The 18,874-nt window shown below is 42.7% G+C and overlaps 1 protein-coding gene across 3 annotated transcripts in view; it reads right to left on the bottom strand.

Annotated features, from left to right (window-relative positions):
• LOC138849333 (microtubule cross-linking factor 1-like) overlaps positions 1-18,874 on the bottom strand; it is a 67,516-nt gene that overhangs the window by 3,524 nt on the left and 45,118 nt on the right. For 2 of the 3 annotated variants that reach the window (XR_011388043.1, XR_011388044.1), the window contains exon 3: positions 127-314. Coding sequence is in view for 1 of the 3 variants with exons in the window: in XM_070072484.1 (XP_069928585.1) it covers positions 243-314 (72 nt within the window). In the remaining 2 variants the exon portion in view is untranslated. Of the gene's footprint in view, positions 1-120; positions 315-18,874 lie in introns of those variants that run through there. The other variant, XM_070072484.1, reaches the window with a different exon arrangement.

Raw genomic sequence — 18,874 nt, 5'->3', positions numbered from 1 at the left:
AGATACATCACTGTCTATAGAGACGAATTTCTCACACTGATTTATGGGGAGTCCTGAGCAAAATGATACCCATCAAGAGCAATGCTGTGGACGTTTGCACAGCTCTGAAATTGACTGGTGTCTTACCAGATGTCTTCGGTCCTGCTTTTACAGACAAAGGTGGAACTGCATACGACTCTTAACTGATTGTAGCCAGAGACTCCTAAGCCTTGAAATGTATATGTGATGACTGAGAGAGAACATCATTCTTTAGGATGCAGAGAGATAGATGGAGGCTGGAGCTTTCCTGCTGAATCAGGGAACTCACAGGAAACCTTGGGAGAAAACCAGAGAATGAATACAGGGGGAAATGAAGTGCTCCACAAAAATGCCTTAAAAAAATAATCCTGAAAAGGAATGCGGTATTGTCCTCTTACTGGTTTTGGTTCACACTGTTCCTCTGCTGATACGGGCTGAATTTAAAATCTGCCTATGGGAAGTGTCCACATAGTGTCCTCATTTTACTCGTTCTGCCAGGTGTTCGCCTCTCAAATATAAAAAAAAAAAATCTTGTTTCCTCTCCAAAGACTTTTCTTTCTCCAGGTTAATCATGCTCAGTTTCTTCTCATTATAAATTTTAAAACATTTTTGTTTTTTTAAGAAAACTTTTATTTAATAAATATAAATTTTTAAAGTTCAACTTTTGGATTAAAGCAGTTTTTTTCTCCTATAACCACCCTCCCACCCACAAACTATTCCGTTTCCTACTCCCTCTCCCATCCCATTTTTCATTAAGATTCATTTTAAATTATCTTTATATACAGAAGATCAACTTAGTATATACTAAGTAAAGATTTCAACAGATTGCACCCACATAGACACACAAAGTATAAAGTACTGTTTGAAGACTAGTTTTACCGTTAATTCGCATAGTACAACACATTAAGGACAGAACATTTTGGCTTCATTCATGAGATAGAGACACAGAAAGCTCTCATCTGTTGGTTCATTCCCTAAATGACCTACTGGACAGGACTGCAGTGGGCCAAAGCTGGGAACTAGGGTGGCAGGAAGCCAACGACTGGAGCCATCACTGTTGCCTCCCAGGGTCTGTATCAGCAGGAAGCTCGAGTCAGGGGCTGGAGCTAGCAATTGAACTCAGGCATTCCATTGCAGATGCAGGCATCTGAACCACTAGGCCCCAGTGCCCACCCCAGTCTTCTTTATAGGATCCATTCATGTATTCAATCAACTCACATGAGTCCTATTATGTAGTTACATGGAGAAAACAAGAATAATAATGCTGGCACACCTATACACTACCTGTTTCAAGGCTTATTTCCAACAAGCAAAAAATGCTGCAAAGGGCATGATTTGCAATGAATTAAATTATCACTCCAGGCAAGCTATTTCAAAATGATGTTCTCTGGATATTTTTTGAGAAACTTTTATGTATAGAGCCTATTTTAGGCATTTCTGAGCCTGAGGATCCTTAACAAACAGAAGGCAGGTAAAGCATGTTTTCCCCCAAGGACTAAGGCTATAAGTTTACTGCTGGTATATTCTGGCTATAAAGCTATTTTCATTTCCATTAGTTAATTATATGCACTGTCTACTAAAGAGCAAAGATTGTGCTTCTTTTTCTTTGAGAAGCCATAAATGTAGTTAAGTTATAGTGTTGTATGGTGTGTTTGTATGAGTTTGCATAATAATAAGCATCTGTTTTTTCTAAAGTTTTATTTATTTTTTGAAAGACAGAATTACACAGAGGGAGAGACAGAGGAAAAGACCCTCCATCCACTGGTTCACCTCCCAAATGGCTGCAATGGCCAGGAGCTTCATCTGGGTCTCCCACATAGGTAAAGGGGCCCAAGTACTTGGGCCATCATCTACTGCTTTCACAGGCACATTAGCAGGGAGCTGGGTTGGAAGTGGAGCAGCTGGGGCTCGAACCAGCACCCATATGGGTTGCAGGCAGCAGCTTAACTCGTTATGACACAACGCTGGCCCTCAAGCATCATCTTTTTTAAAAACCATTTTATTGAGGTATGACTGACAAGACAAAACTTGCACATATTTGAAATATTACTCTATTGCAAAAAAAAAAAAAGAGTGAAATCCTGTCTTTTGCAACAAAATGGATGCAACTGTAAACCATTGTACTTAGTAAAATAAGCCAGTCCCCAAAATGCAAATACTAAATGTTTTCCTTGGCTTGAGATAACTAATAGAGTACCAAAAATGTAATGTATAGGAGTGAAATTGACATTTTGAGATCAATGATTGTTTATAGCCCTTGTCTCTACAGTTAAGGAATAGCATTTTTTTCTTCTATTTGTTGAACATTTTACTTAGTGTAGTGGTACTCTTACAAGTATAAACTGCAAGCAGATAATTGTAAAAATTGAGAGGGAATAAGAGAGGAAGGAGGAGGAAGGGTGAGAGCATGGGCAGGAGGGAGGGTAAGGAGGGAAGCGCCACCATGTTCCTAAATCTGTATATACAAAGTATATGAAATTTGTAAACCTTAAATAAATTTTTTTAAAAAGTATTATACAGAAAAAAAATGTTGCACATATTTGATATATACAATTCAAGGAGTTTAAGGGATGTATACACCCATGAAACCATCTCCAACATCAAGGCCACGGATATACACATCACCTCCCAAAGTTCCTCCTAGCCCCTTGATGATGATGATGATGATTACTACTACTGGGGTAGAAACACTTAACATAAATTTACCCTCTTGGAAAAAAAAATTTTTTTTAAGCCAAAACATTTATTTCTCACTGATCTTTGAAATCCTTATAATGCTGCAATGGTTGCCCCCTGTAGCTAGTTTTCCTTCACGCAATCCTCACCTAAAGCCATGGTCGAGTAGTTTCAGGTGTTTCATTCAACCAGTGGCAATAGTGTATATGATCTTTTAGTCTTTTTTTTTTTTTTTTTTTTTTTTTTTTTAAGATTTACTTATTTGAAAGCCAGAGTTACACAGAGAGAGGAGAGTTCTTCCATCCAATGATTCACTCCCCATTTGGCTGCAACAGCCGGAGCGGAAGTGGAGCAGCCGGGACTCGAACTGGCACCCATATAGGATGCCAGTGCTTCAGGCCAGGGCGTTAACCCACTGTGTCACAGCACCAGCCGGCCCCGATCTTTCAGTCTTGACAATCTAGTTAAATGCTCCCTTCCATTTGCTGGAGTAGCCACATTTGCTGAGGTTGACTTTTGCAGGTGGTCAGCCTTCGAGTCACAGCAGCAACACACCACATTTACCTCATTGTGATGCTTTCTGGATGATGGCATTCCCCTCATCATCTCACTTCTGTGGCTGCAGCCAGAGGGCTCGGAATATTGTAAGCATGCATTATTATCTAAAAGCAGTATGCCGCATAGGAAATCTCCAGAACTTATTTATCTTGCATAACTGAAACCTTCCACCTTTGCTTTACTTCTTTCTGCATGTACAAGCCTCTTAGCATTCAATACCAATCAATGCACAAAATAAAAATAAAAAATTGTGAGGTGGGCGCTGCGGTGCTGCGGGTTAAAGCTGTCTCCCATATCGAAGATGGCCCAAGGACTAGGGTCCCTGCCACTCATGAGGTAGACCCAGATGGAGTTACTGGCTCCTGGTTTCAGCCTGGCCCAGCCCTGGCTGTTACAGGTATTCAGGGAGTAAACCAGCAAACTGAAGCTCTCCCTCTCTTCCTCTGTTGCTCTGCCTTTCTCCTTCCTAACTTCCTTCCTCCCTCCCTCCCCCTCCTCTTTTTATTTCTTTCTATGATGTATTTATTTGAAAGTCAGAGCTTGGGGCCGGCGCTGTGGCTCACTTCGTTAATCCTCCGCCTGTGGTGCCGGCATCCCACATGGGCGCCGGTTCTAGTCCCGGCTGCTCCTCTTCCAGTCCAGCTCTCTGCTGTGGCCCAGGAAGGCAGTGGAGGATGGCCCAAGTGCTTGGGCTCCTGCACCCTCATGCGAGACCAGGAGGAAGCACCTGGCTCCTGGCTTCGGATTGGTGCAGCGCCATTTTGGGGCTAAACAAACGGAAGGAAGACCTTTCTCTCTCACTGTCTGTAACTCTACCTGTCAAATAAAAAATAAAAATAATAATAATAAAAAAAGAAAGAGCTGAGAGAGAGAGAGAAGGAGACAGAGAAGATCTTCCATCCACTGGTTTACTCCCCCAAATGGCTGCACCAACTGGGGCTGTATCAGGCCAGAGCTAGGAGTCAGGAGCCAGGAACTTCTTCCAGGTCTTCCATGTGGGTGGCAGGGGACACAAAACAGTTGCTCATATGGGATGATGGTATCACAGGCAGACACTTTACATGCTATGCCACAAGGCCATTCCCTGTTGCTCTGGCTTTCAAGTAAATAAAAATAAATATTTTAGGGGCTGGCGCCATGGCTCACTTGGTTGATCCTCCACCTGTGGCGCCAGCATCCCATATGGGTGCCAGGTTCTAGACCTGGTTGCTGCTCTTCCAGTCCGGCTCTCTGCTGTGGCCCGGGAGGGCAGTGGAGGATGTCCCAAGTGCTTGGGCCCCTGCACCTGCATGGGAGACCAGGAAGAAGCACCTGGCTCCTGGTTTTGGATCGGATCGGCACAGCTCCAGATGTGGTGGCCATTTGAGGAGTGAACCAATGGAGGGAAGACCTTTCTCTCTGTCTTTCTCTCTGTCTATAACTCTGTCAAATAAAAAATTAAAAAAATAAATATTTTAAAAATCATTTTTTCATTCACTTATTCAGTGAATATCTGAGTGCCTATCGTATACCAGGCAGTGCCCTAGGCTCTAGAAAAACAATGGTGAATATAAGAGCTGCAAATTTCTGTGCTTGTGGGATTTATTAAAAACTATACTTCCAGTGTTTGAAGAATATACATATGCGTGGATTCCAATTTTTTTATGTATTTGACAGATAGAGTTGGACAGTGAGAGAGAGAGAAAGGTCTTCCTTCCGTTGGTTCACCCCCCAAATGGCTGCCGCGGCCAGAGCTACACCGATCTGAAGCCAGGAGCCAGGTGCTTCTCCTGGTCTCCCATGCGGATGCAGGGCCCAAGCACTTGGGCCATCCTCCACTGCCTTCCTGGGCCACAGCAGAGAGCTGGACTGGAAGAGGAGCAGCCGGGACTAGAACCCGGCACCCATATGGGATGCCGGCGCCACAGGCGGAGGATCAACCAAGTGAGCCACGGTGCCAGCCCCAGGATTCCAAACTTTTTTGCATCAAAATTAGCATACCTTTTAATTCCATTTCCCCACATTTTTGAAGTACCCTCCTAATGCTTTGGAAAATTGCTAGCAGCTGAAGCATTACCCCAAACAAAACAAAAAGCCTAAGATTAATCATCTGTTTAAAAAGTGTTCCAAGCATTATCAGTCATTACATTGCCAGTTAGCTCATCTGCTCTTCTTTTTCATATATCTTTATTTTTCTGTAAATTAAGATAATTATTCAAACCCATTCCACAGTAATATTGTGAAGACATATGGTAGCACCTGAAAAAAAGTGTTTTTTTACATTTTTACTTTAATAAATATAAATTTCAAAAGTTCACTTTTGGATTATAGTGGCTTTTCCCCCCATAACCTCCCTCCCACCCGCAACCATCCCATCTCCTACTCCCTCTCCCATTCCACTCTTCATCAAGATTCATTTTCAATTATCTTTATATACAGAAGATCAACTTAGTATATACTAAGTAAAGATTTCATCAGATTGCAATCACACAGATACACAAACTATAAGGTACTGTTTGAGTACTAGTTTTCCCATTAATTCGTATAGTACAACACATCAAGGACAGAGATTCTACATGGGGAGTAAGAAAAAAAGGGTTTAATCGGCCTGCACTGTGGCTCAGCTGGTTAAAGCCCTGACCTGAAGCGCCGGCATCCCATATGGGCACCGGTTCTTAGTCCCAGCTGCTCCTCTTTGATCCAGCTCTCTGCTATGGCCTGGGATAGCAGTAGAAGACAGCCCAAGACTTTGGGCCCCTGCACCCACATGGGAGACCCGGAAGAAGCTCCAGGCTCCTGGCTTCTGCTCCGTTGCGGCCATCTGGGGAGTAAACCAGTGGATGGAAGACCTTTCTCTCTGTCTCTACCTCTCTCTGTAACTCTGTCTTTCAAATAAATAAAATAAATCTTAAAAAAAAAAAAAAGGGTTTAAGAACTACCACATGTTTTACCATTGCTGGGATTGATTTTATTTTTATTTTCAGAAATTAAGGAAATTCTTAATTAAAAGGAACAATTTCCTAAATAATACATAGATGAGCTGTGGCTCAAACATACAACTGCAATCATGATGACTTGGATGTTTTTTTACCCACTGCTCAGAAACATTTTACAGTATGCAGTAATCTTGCTAGAAACTGCTACTTAAAGAAACTGGAAACAGATCAAGGTGCTATTAGGGACATCTTTAAAATGTAAGCTAATCCCAGTAATTCAATATTTTAAGGAAAAATAGTTTCTTCCACCTCTGCTCCCCATTCATCTGGCACCCCAAAAAGTTCCCTACCTAGCTGAAGGACTCTTTTCTAAAAGATGAGAAAAATCAAGTCTACATATGCTGACCATCGGATCTTCATTGTAATGGTCAGCTGAATCCACCTGATTCCTATTCCTCTCCATCAGGGTCTTTGAAAGACGACCAACCAATTACTGAGAATAAATGCACATGTAAATTGACTGTACAAAATTTCCTTGGCTGTGAACTCAGGCATGGATACAAAATAAGCTATAGAAAATATACCCTATGATGCTGGTTTAAATTTGAGTGCCCCTTTGTGAGTAAAATGGTATAAAACAAATCCATCCTGCTTACTTTCAGAGCCTCCTCTTTTCTAAGCTTGGTGCTGGGTTGTCTGTTGTTGGAAACCCCGCCTTCCCCAGGCCCACGTGAAAGCTCAGAGCAATCACAATGATCACAGTCCTTCCATCAGAGCTTTCGTGTTACCCTCACCAATCAGGATGCCAGCTGTATGCACTGTACTCCACAGAGATCATGGCAGATTATAAAGACCAAGCTAGTCCCAGACAATGCAAGCGCCATCCTCAGCAGGTGTTTGGGACACACCTCATTTTCCCCATGTCTTGGGAAGGCCTTGATTCAAGCTTTGTCTCCCAGTTTTGCTCTCAGTTCTATTCATTGGACTTGAAGATTCACCTTATTTTCTTCAGGTTGTCCACTGGATCACTCCAGTGTCTTTGGCTTTAGCATCCAGCTTTTTCTGTCACATATATCAAGGCTCCTTCTCTTCTTCCTGCAGAATAGTCCTTGCTATCCAATGAAAGTTGCAAGGGTACTTCAAAACGTTCATGGACTTGGGTAAGCATTGCCTCTGAAGGAACTAACTCACGCGTGTCAGAGATATAGGGTTCTATGGCTTTTCCATAAGCTTCTAAAAGAATGTTTCAAGAGACCCAAAGAAGTTCTAGCAGCTACTTTTTACATTCTGAAATTAACTTTCTCCTACTTTCCTCTCTGACCTCTACTTTTTCTTTATTTAAGGGAATGGAAAATGTATTTCTCCAAGGGTTTGTTTCAGAGAATCCCCTTCTCGTTTGGCCCATTTCCAAGTAAACAGTAGTTTCCAGATGACTAATAGGTCTAGTGGGAATTTGAATATCTTCAAAGCACTGGCTAAAGAGCACTCATCAGTTTGAGGGGACTGATGAGACCAGGTTCTGCTCTCTGCTTTTAGCAGTAATCAACCAGAGACTTTCCATGGGCAGTGGACATCCCTTGGTGTGCCCCACTCATGCTCTCCTGTTTATCTTCCAGTCCCCTCCTTTGATGGCACTTACTCGGGTCCTACTGAGTAAGAGAGTCAGTTTCCCAGGCCTCAAGAGCAGAAAACTCATGAAAGACCTAGATGTAACCTCTGAAAATGAGATCCTATTGACCACAACCTTTTCCAACTCCACCAATAATTTACACTTATTTTGCGGTTTTCTTAAAGATAGGACTTGACCACAGTACTCCACTCTCTGTTTATCAATAGACACATTCATAATGCAAGAAAGACAGGCCAAATTTATGGAGAAAAAAGGTGAACAATCCAACAGATACTTTACAAAACAGGAAATGCAAATTGCCAGTAAAAATCTATCAAACCTCATTAGTTATGAAATACACTATTCTAGCACCAGAATAACTGCAATTAAAGGGAAATTTAAAACAAAGATGCCAAGTGTTGGCAGAGATGTGGAGGAATTGGAACTCTCATACATTGTTGGTGATATTACAAATTGGAACAACCATTTTGGAAGATAATGTGGTAGTCAGTTGAAGATGCACAAACCCAGAGATCTAACAGTTAAGTTCCTGGCATCTATATTACAGACATGTGAGTACATATGCACCAGAATGGATTCATGAAAAGGTACAGGGACCGGCGCTGTAGCGTAGTAGGCTAAACCTCCACATGCAGCACAAACATCCCAGATGGGCACCGGTTCACGTCCCAGCTGCTCCTCTCCCATTCCAGCTCTAGGCTTATGGCCTGGGAAAGCAATGAAAGATGGCCCAAGTGCTTGGGCCCCTGCACCCACATGGGAGACCTGGAAGATTATGGTTCCTGGCTTTGGATGACTCAGCTCTGGCTGTTGCAGCCATCTGGGGAATGAACCAGCAGTTGGAAGACCTTTCTCTCTGTCTCTCCCTCTCTCTGTCTGTAACGCTACCTCTTAAGTAAATAAATAAAATCTTTAAAAACAAAACAAGAAAATGTACATAATAAGCAACCCATTTTCAGAATAGATAAAATTGTAGTATATTCATACAGGAATGTCATTCAACAACAAAATTAATAAATACAGCTACATGCAATACTCTGAGTAAATTTTAAAACATAATGTTGGGGCCTGTGCTGCGGCACAGTGGGTTAATGCCCTGGACTGAAGTGCTGGCATCCCAGATGGGCACTGGTTCAAGACCCCGCTGCTTCACTTCCAATTCAGCTCTCTGCTATGGCCTGGGAAAGCAGTGGAGGATGGCCCAAGTCCTTGGGCCCTACACATGCATGGGAGAACCAGAGGAAGCTCCTGGCTCCTGGCTTCAGATCAGCGCAGCTCCGGCCATTGTGGCAAATTGGGGAGTCAACCAGTGGATGGAAGACCTCTCTCTCTCTCTCTCTCTGCCTTTCTTCTCTCTGTGTAACTCTGACTTTAAAATAAAATAAATAAATCTTTAAACAAACAAACAAAAAACATAATGTTGAGCCAAAAAGAAAAGACACAAAGGATAATATTCAATGTTATTTGTATAAAATTCAAAAACAGTTAAAAACTATGCAATCTAGTTTAAGGCTGTATACAGATAAGGTAAACGTATAAAGAAACTCAAAAAAATGATTAATATAATAGAAAGATAACTATCCCCTCAGGGATTTTGATCAAAATTTGATACAAAGATTAGGATGTGCTTACAATGTTTAATTTCTTAATCTGAGTACCATTCACATGGTTGTTTGCCTTATAAAAGTTTGTTAAACTGCACAAAGAAGTTGATGCATATTTCCAAACAAAGGTGCACTATTTTGCAGTAGAAATGTTTTAAAAAGGGTCCAGCACTGTGGCACAGCAGGTTAAAGCCATTGCCTGCAGTGCCAGCATTCCATACAGGTCCTGGTTCATGTCCCAGTTGCTCAACTTCTGACCCAGCTCCCTGCTAAATGCCTGAGAAAGCAGCAGAGGATGGCCCCATTACCTGGGCCCCTCTTCCCATGTGGAAGACCTAGAAGAAGTTCCTAGCTCTTGGCTTCTGCCTGCCCCAGCCCTGGCTATTGTGGCCATTTGGGGAATGAATCAGAGGATGAAAGATCTCTTTGTCTGTCTCTCTTCCTCTCTGTAACTCTCTACATTTCAAATAAATCAATAAATAAATAGAAAAATGTTTTAAAAGATAGGGGTGGGGCAAGTCTCATAACCCTATTGATCATCTCCCTCAGCCTCTTACCTGTGCCATTCATTTTGATGCTTTTTATTTTGAATATCACTACCCGTCTGGGAAGTGCTTTCTTTAAGAAGCAATAAAAACTTCAAAGGTGATTTTTATCTAATAGATACCCTGCACATGAATAGAAGAGCAGAATAAAAGAGAGCTCAGCAGAATAAAATGAAGAATTAATTCTGCTATGGTGAAGACTAAATATTCTAATGCTCATTTTACTGAAATATCTGTAACATAAATCTCTCTGTTCTCTATGAATCTCCATCAGTCAGCAGAAAGAGAAAATAGTAATTGCCTTCCTCTCCAAGTTGGGGAGAACACTTGCATCTAGAGCCTACAAAACTTCATTCAAATCTCACTGTATGAAAATAGACTAGCAGGGACAGCATTGGGTGTAGTGGTTAAGAAGCTGATTGAGATGCCTGCAACCCATATCAGAGTGCCTTGGTTCAAGTCCTGGCTATGCTCCCAATTCCAGCTTCCTACTAATGCACAACCTGGGAGACAGCAGGCAATGGCTCAGGCACTTGGGTCCCTCCCACCTATATAGGAGACATGAATTGAGTTCCTGGCTCCTGACTTTCGCCTTGCTCAGCCCCAACTACTGGGGTGTGAAGCAACAGATGGGACAATCTCTCTCTCTCTTTCTGCCCCCTCCCATATCTGCCTTTAAAATAAAGTAATAAATAAAATAAATCAAACAAAAAAGCAGAATGACTTCAGGAAAAAGTAACTATAGTAAAAAAAAATGGATGATGCAGAACAAAATTACAATGTTGAAAAATCCATGTATTATTCACTTATATCAGGGATTCCAATAACCCATCCTCCATTCATTCATTCATTCATTCCACAAGCATTTATGGAGCCTCTGCTACTGTTAAGCATTGTGGGAACTCAACAAGACATGTTACCTGTCCTGAAAGGGTTTATAATTAAGTAAAAAAGAAAACATCCCTGTATACTTTCTAGTTAGCTCTCAATTTTTGCCAAGCACTATATGCTAAACCATTAATCATTATTATCTTATTTAATCCTTATTTTTTTTTTGATAGGCAGAGTTAGACAGTGAGAGAGAGAGAGAGAGAGAGGGAGAGAGAAAGGTCTTCCTTCCGTTGGTTCACTCCCCAAATGGCCGCCACGGCTGGTGCTGCGTCAATCCAAATCCAGGAGCCAGGTGCTTCTCCTGGTCTCCCATGCAGGTGCAGGGCCCAAGGACTTGGGCCATCCTCCACTGCTTTTCCAGGCCACAGCAGAGAGCTGGACTGGAAGAGGAGCAACCAGGACAGAATCCAGCACCCCAACCGGGACTAGAACCCGGGGTGCAAGTGCCACAGGCAGTGGATTAGCCTAGTGAGCCGCGGCGCCGGCCATTTAATCCTTATTAACAAATCTTTTGAAGGAGAATTATAGATATGAACACAAACCCAAAGAGATTAAGCAATGCATCCAAGGTGAAACCCCAGTAGCTGGAATCTGTACTTGGCTCTCAGCCCAAGCTCATTAGCATACTGCTTCAGTGTTTAGAGAACACACAGAGAATGAGCTAAATGACATATACAAACCAAATGTTGATGAAAGCATGCTTCTTTAAGGCTCAAATTTATAACTATAACTTGTATTTCTTAAGTAATTTTTAATGAAAACAATTATGCTTTGGAATGTTGGACAAACCAGTATGTATTACCTTAACATGAGGTCTATCATTTCCTGAAGTCTTAATTTGGCGATATTGAGTGGGAAGATAAATTCAGCCAAAACAATTCTTGAATTCTAAAGTTTTCCTACATTTGAGATTTTAAAATTGCATACTTGACATACAAGGGTACTTCAGAGAGTTCATGGGAAAATGGAATTCAAAGATTATTTTGGTGCACAATTATTTTTAAGTTCATGCATTTTTCATAATATATGTATTTTCCATGAATTTTTTAAAGATCTACTTATTTATTTGGAAGTCAGAATTAGAGAGAGGAGAGACAGAAAGAGACATCTTCCATCCACTGGTTCACTCCTCAAAAGGCCATAATGGCCAGGTCTGAGCCAGGCCAGAGCCACAGGCCAGGAGCTTCATTCAGGTTTCCCACATGGGTAGCAGGAGCCTAAGCACTTGTGCCATTTTCCACTGCTTTTCTCAGGCCATTAGCAGGGAGCTGGATAGGAAGTGGAACAGCCAGGACTTGAACTGGTAGCCTTATGGGATGCCAGCACTGCAGGCAGCAGCTTTACAGCAACTTCAGCCACTATGGCGTGACACCGGCCCCCTCTCTGAGTTTTCTGAAGACTCCTTGTCCTTCGATTTTTTTTTCCCACATCCTCAGTAGGATTATGTATCACTTCTTCCCTTCTAACATTTCTAATTTCAGAATTAATATGGGTGATTAGGGACAAATAATTAGTTTCCCCTTGTGCTTTTATTGTTGTGACATAGGATGTGCCCTTCACCTTGAGTGCAGGAAGAGGAGGGCACTCTAGGCAGAGGAAAACAAGGGAGGGTCTTCCTTTTCCTTTACTGTGTCTGGGAGCTGCTCACACATCCTCCAAGCAGCTCTCGGCCACAGCACGAGGCCAGCAGCAGAAGGCAGCAACAACCAGCTAAGGAATGGTCTCTGTGTGCCTGCCATCCCACTCACTCAATAGAAGGGGAATGTTCACAAACTGACATCTGGAATCTTGTCACACTCATTCCTAGGTTTTCACACCCCAGGTGTATTCTGGTTGGGGCAACCTGACCTTGACAGATTATGGATACAAATACCAACATATGAACAATTTCACAGACAGCTTAAAGAAACTGTACTTTCAACTCTCTTTCCCCCCGGAAAAAGTAATTTTGACTTTGTCTTTCACATATTTTTGCAATCATGGTGAAAAGACAGAAAGCAATTAAATAGAGTCAACAGGAGGTAGGGGTGTAAGAGGCAGGATTTTCTCAATACTCAAATATGGCCCAGTGCTTTGAAGACTGAGAAAAAATATTATGGGAATTGAGATGAGCAAGGAGCTGGCAGGGAGGCATTGGGCTCAGACATTTTGTCTTAAAGATTTATTTTATTTAGTTGGAAGGCAGAGCTACAGACAGAAAGGGAGAGAGATTTTCCATCTACTGGTACACTCCCCAAATGGCCACAACAGTCAGCTCTAGGCCAGGCCAAACCCAGGAACTGGGAATTCCATCCAGGTCTCCCACATGTGTGGCAGGGAAAAAAGGATTTGGGCCATCTCCTGCTGCTCTCCCAGGAGCATTAGCTGGGAGCTAGATCTGAAGTGGAGAAGTCAGGACTTGAACCAGCATCCACTTAGGATGCCAGCATCACAGCAGCTTAACTCATGCACCATAACATTGGCCCTTGCACTGAGACTTTTGAAGATTAAGTATGGTAGGCAGAAGGAGGCTAGTGAGGCATTACAAGGAAAGTGCAAGGCCTGTTGAGGAAATCTGGACAAGTCCAATTTTGCTGTCACCTGGTTCGGAGAGGAGAGCAAAAGCAGATTAAAAAAAAACAAAGTTTGAACAGAAGAGAGTCCCTAATGGTAGACAGTTATGAAAACAAGGTGAGGGGCTGGCACTGTGGCATACGGGTTAAGCTGCCACCTGCAGGGCTGGTATCCCATATGGGTGCTGATTTGAGTCCCAGCTGCTCCACTTCCAATCCAGCTCCTTGTGAATGCTCCTGGGAAAGCAGGGGAAGATGGTCCAAGTGCCTGGGCTCCTGTATCCACGTGGGAGACGTGGAAAAAGCTCCTAGCTCCTGGCTTCAGCCTGGCCCAGCTCCAGTCATTGCAGCCATTTGGGGAATGAGCAGTGGATAGAAGATCTCTGGATATCTCTCCCTCTCTCTCTCTCCCCCCTCCCTCTCCTCTGTAACCCCATCCTTCAAACAAATAAATAAATCTGGAAGGAAGGAAGGAAGGAAGGAAGGAAGGAAGGAAGGAAGGAAGGAAGGAAGGAAGGAAGGAAAGAAGGGAGGGAGGAAGGGAGGGAGGGAGGGATGGAGAGAGGGAGGGAGAGAGGGAGGAAAACGGGCTGACACTGTGATGCAGTGGGTTAAAGCACTGGCCTGCAGCACCAGCATCCCATATGAGCAGCAGTTCGAGTCTCAGTTGTTCCACTTCCAGTCCAGCTCCCTGCTAATGCACCTGGGAAAGCATCAGAAGATGGCCCAAGTGCTGGGGCCCCTGCACCTACATGGGAGACCTGGAACAATCTCCAGGTTCCTGGCTCCTGGTTTTGGATCCACTCAGCTCCTGCCGTTGGAGCCATCTGGGGAATAAAACAGCATGGAAGACCTCTCTCTGTCTCTACTTCTTTATGTAACTCTGTCTTTCAAATAAATAAAATGAAAGGAAGAAAGGAAGAAAAGAAAACAAAGAAAGGAAGGAAGAAAAAAAGAAAAGAAATGAAGAGAAAACAAGGCAAAGGCATTTGAAAAATTCAGCAGGTCATATTTTAAGCATATGATTCAATGGCTTTTAGCATATTTATACAGTTGTGCATCTGGCACCACAATTGGTTTTATTTCCCAGAAAAGATGTCCCAAGCCCCTAAATGTTACATCTTTGATACACCATTTCCCCCAAACCCTAGGAAACCACCAATCTATTTTCTTTCTCTATAAATTTGCCTACTTTGGGTGTCTCATATAAGTGGCATTTTATAGTATTTTCTAGCTAGCTTCTTTCAATTAGCATAATGATTTCAGGGTTCATCCATGTGGTAGCATGTACTTTGTTTCTTCTTATTGCTGGATAATATTCCATTGTGTGTACATATCACATTTTATTTGTCCATTAATCATTAATGGACATTTCAATTGTTTCCACATTTTGCTATTATGAATAACACTGCTCTGAGTATTTGGTTCCAAGTATATGGAACCAAGCTTTGGTTCCATAGGTTTTCAATTTTCTTGGATATATACCTAGGAATGGAATTGCAGGGCCACATGATAACTCTCTGTTTAACTTTTTGAGGAACTATCAGACTATTTTCCAAGTGTGCTGTACAATTTTCTTTTAAGATTTATTTATTTTTTTGAAAGAGTTACACACAGAGAGAAGGAGAGGGAAAGAGAGGGGGGGTGGAAAGAGAGATCTTCCATCCGCTGGTTCACTCCCCAATTGGCCACAATAGCTGGAACTGTGCCGATCCTAAGCCAGGAGCCAGGAGCCTCTTCTGGGTCTCCCAAGAGGTTGCAGGGGCCCAAGGACTTGGGCCATCCTTTACTACTTTCCCAGGCCATAGCAGAGAGCTGGATCAGAAATGGAGCATCCGGAACTCAAACCGGTGCCCACATGGGATGCCAGCACTGCAGGCAGCAGCTTTACCCTCTGTGCCACAACGCTGGCCCCAATGTACCATTTTCTATTCTCCAGCAATGTATGAAGGTTCCAGTTTCTCCATATCTTCACCGGCACTTATTACTGTCTGTCTTGTTGATTATAGCCATCCAAGGGTGTGTGAAGTGGTATTTCATTGTGGTTGTGACTGGCATTTTGCTGATGACTAATGACACTGATCATCTTTTCATATGCCTACTTGGCCATTGTAGATCTTCTTAGAAGGGTATCTCTTCCTTTGCTTATATTAAAATTGAGTCATTTGTTTTGTTATTCCTGAATCATACTAGTTCTTTATATAGTCTATCAAATGTATGATTGCAAAAATTTTCTCCCAATCTGTGAGACATGGTATCCTCTGAGCCATAAAACTTTTAATTTTAGGCCAACACTGTGGCACAATGGGTTAAAGCCTTGGCCTGAAGTGCCAGCATCCCATGTGGGCGCTGTTTCTAGTCCCAGCTGCTCCACTTTTGATGCAGCTCTCTGCTATGGTCTGGAATAGCAGTAGAAGACAGCCCAAGTCCTTGGGCCCCTGCACCAATGTGGGAAACCCAGAAGAAGCTCTTGGCTCCTGGTTTCAGATTGGCGCAGCTCTGGCCATTGTGGCCATCTGGGGAGTGAACCAGCGGATGGAAGACCTCTCTATGTAACTCTGTCTTACAAATAAAATAAATCTTCAAAAAAACTTTTAATTTTAGTGATGCTCAATTTATCTTTATCTTTTGTTGCTTGTGCTTTTGGTGTCATATTTCAGAAACAATCATCTAATCTAGAATTCACAAAATTTAAGCCTATATGTTCCTCTAAAAAACTTGTTGTTTCAGCTCTTACATTTAGACCTGTGATCCATTTTAGGTTAATTTTTTACATGGTGTGAAATAGGCTACTTTTAAGCTTTTAAACTGATCAAGGTGTTATAAAACTCCCCCAAACCTGGATGGAGGGAGCTCTATAGAACCCCCAAAACTGGGTCTGCTTACCCAACATGCATTAAGCCAATTACTTACAACAGGGTAGTGAAAGAAAGTAGATGTTGATTGCAAAGCTCAGAGCAAGGATCCAGGCAGCTCTCACTTAATTCCTAGGCTCCTTGAGGGGTTAGGGGTGAAGGTTCTTATAGAGGGAAGTTGGCACTATGAGGTGTGTTTTCAGCTCATATATGTGTTTCTGGCTGGTCTGCAATTCTCACAGCCCTCCTTTTGTTGGCAATATCATACCCTGCAGCAAATTGTGATGGTGGCAAACTGGCCTCCATCCACTTAGTCTGGGGGCTACACACAGGTGGTAGTTATTTTTTACTCAGGATCTGGGGTTCCTGGAAAAGAAAGCCCTCAAGACAAGACTGAACACCAAAATGTTCTCTATGGGGGTGGGAGGCGGTAAATGACCTCATGGGTCTTCTGTTCTGGGACTCTATGGAGCCAGCTGCACCACTCCCTCAATTTAGTAAGCTAATTTTCATAAGAGGTTGATTTGCAGTCACAAAAGCAGAACAAGGGCACTTTAAGCTAAGGGAGGGAGATTTGGAGGCTGAAGGAGACTAACACCTGATGATATCTAACATATACATCCAAGGCACTGTACAGTGGCTCTGCTTCAAAGAGAGAAAGATTAGCTTGGTTAGTCTGGTGGGAATATGTAAAAGGAACTAATTTGGTAAGAGACTAACATGATTAAAAAATTAATTTGGTAACAGACTAACACATGCCATGTGGGCACCAGTTGGAGTTCTGGCTGTTCTATTTCCAATCAGCTCCCTAATGGCCAGGGAAAGTAGCAGGAGATGGCCCAAGTGTTTGGGCCCTGCCACACATGTGGGAAACCCAGAAGAAGCTCCTAGCTCCCAGCTTCAGCCTGGCCCAGTGCTGGCCTTTGTGGCCATCTGAGGAGTGAACCAACACATGGAAGATATCTCTCTCTCTCCTCTCTCTCTCTCTTTCTCTGTAATCTGACTTTCAAAATAAATCTTTATAATATATGAAAAAAATTAAAAACATAATTGAGGAAATTAAACTTTTGGGGGTAGGAACTTAAGCATCAGTGGATGTTTAAAAGCTCACAAATGGGGGCCTGGCGCTGTGGCTCACTTGGCTAATCCTCCGCCTGTGGCGCCGGCATCCCATATGGGTGCAGGGTCCTAGTCCTGGTTGTTCCTCTTCCAGTCCAGCTCTCTGCTGTGGCCCGGGAGGGCAGTGGAGGATGGCCCAAGTGCTTGGGCCCCTGCACCCGTGTGGGAGACCTGGAGGAAGCTCCTGGCTCCTGGATTCGGATCAGCACACCACCGGTCATGGCAGCCATTTGGGGAGTGAACCAACGGAAGGAAGACCTCTCTCTCTCTCTCTCTCTCTCTCTCTCTCTCTAACTCTACCTGTCAAATAAATAAAATTTAAAAATCTTTAAAAAAAAAAGCTCACAGATGATTCTAATGTGCATTCTGAGAGGAATAGGTAAGAAAAGACATTGCAGAATAATGAACTACAGAGAAATGCAGGAAGGTTCTTCTGTGTCTAAGCAGGGTTAGTCCTGGTGTTGCTCTGGTCTGAACAATCTACACTCCTATACAAAAGAAAATGTACAGAGGATAAGATGAACTTCTTAGCGAGAGGATGGAAATATCCATCACATCAATGCCCTGAACAGATGAGCACAGGCTGGGAAAACTTCAGAAAAAGTGCTTCAGAATTGGTAAGCTTGAGTTCTTGCTGTAAGTGACCTATGACACACAATTTCTCTCTTGTAGGAGGTAAAAGTGCTCCTGTTTTGGATGCTATCTTTATTTCCTGAACGGGAAAATGTTGTGGAGCTCAGTTACAGCTCCGGCCAGGCTAAGGGATTCCCAGCTTGGAGTCATGGAAATTCACCTGATGAGACAAGTACATTTAATATGCAAGTCCAAGCACAAAGGAAAGAACTGCCCTTTGGGAAATGCTTTCTCCATTCAGAAGCAGGAGATTAATTACAAGAAAACACCTTGGCAGATGGAACACAGGGACTAACATGCTAGGTTAATTAGAATTTCCACCCTGGGGAAGCTCAAAGATGCTGTAGCTGACCTTTGTGAACTAGGTTAACCATACCTGTGTAGGCTTTAATCCTAAGAATTCTGATTTAAAGTTGCTTAGCACACCTTATAGACTAATTGAGTGACCCTCAACTCTGGCCTCTCATTAGAGCTACTTGATGCATTGTAAACATATTGTTTTTAATTCTATGCCCTGGTTCTTACTGAAGAGTTCCATGATGAGATTATCCAAGGTGGGTTCCAGGTACCTGCATTTTCAGGAAGCTCCACAGGTGATTCCTCTGCCAACCAGGACTTAAATAATTAGGTTGGAATGAAAAAATCTGGTTCTAACCTAGGTCTGCCATAATTAGTCCTTTTAGCTTTGGACAGCTCCCTGAAATCTGTCTGAGCCTAGATTCCTCATGAAAAAAGAGATAATAATGATCATAACTACCTCCCACTACCTCAGGTGAGAGCAAAATCCTGAGACTCCAGATTTTATAAAAGTGCTCCAAAATGTATTACTCAGGATTACTGATATTATCAAATCAATACAATGCTCATTCATTTCAGTT

The sequence above is a fragment of the Oryctolagus cuniculus genome, chromosome 4 (assembly GCF_964237555.1).
Source record: "Oryctolagus cuniculus chromosome 4, mOryCun1.1, whole genome shotgun sequence".
NCBI classification, from domain to species: domain Eukaryota; kingdom Metazoa; phylum Chordata; class Mammalia; order Lagomorpha; family Leporidae; genus Oryctolagus; species Oryctolagus cuniculus.
This window is presented reverse-complemented; position numbering and strand designations above follow the sequence as displayed.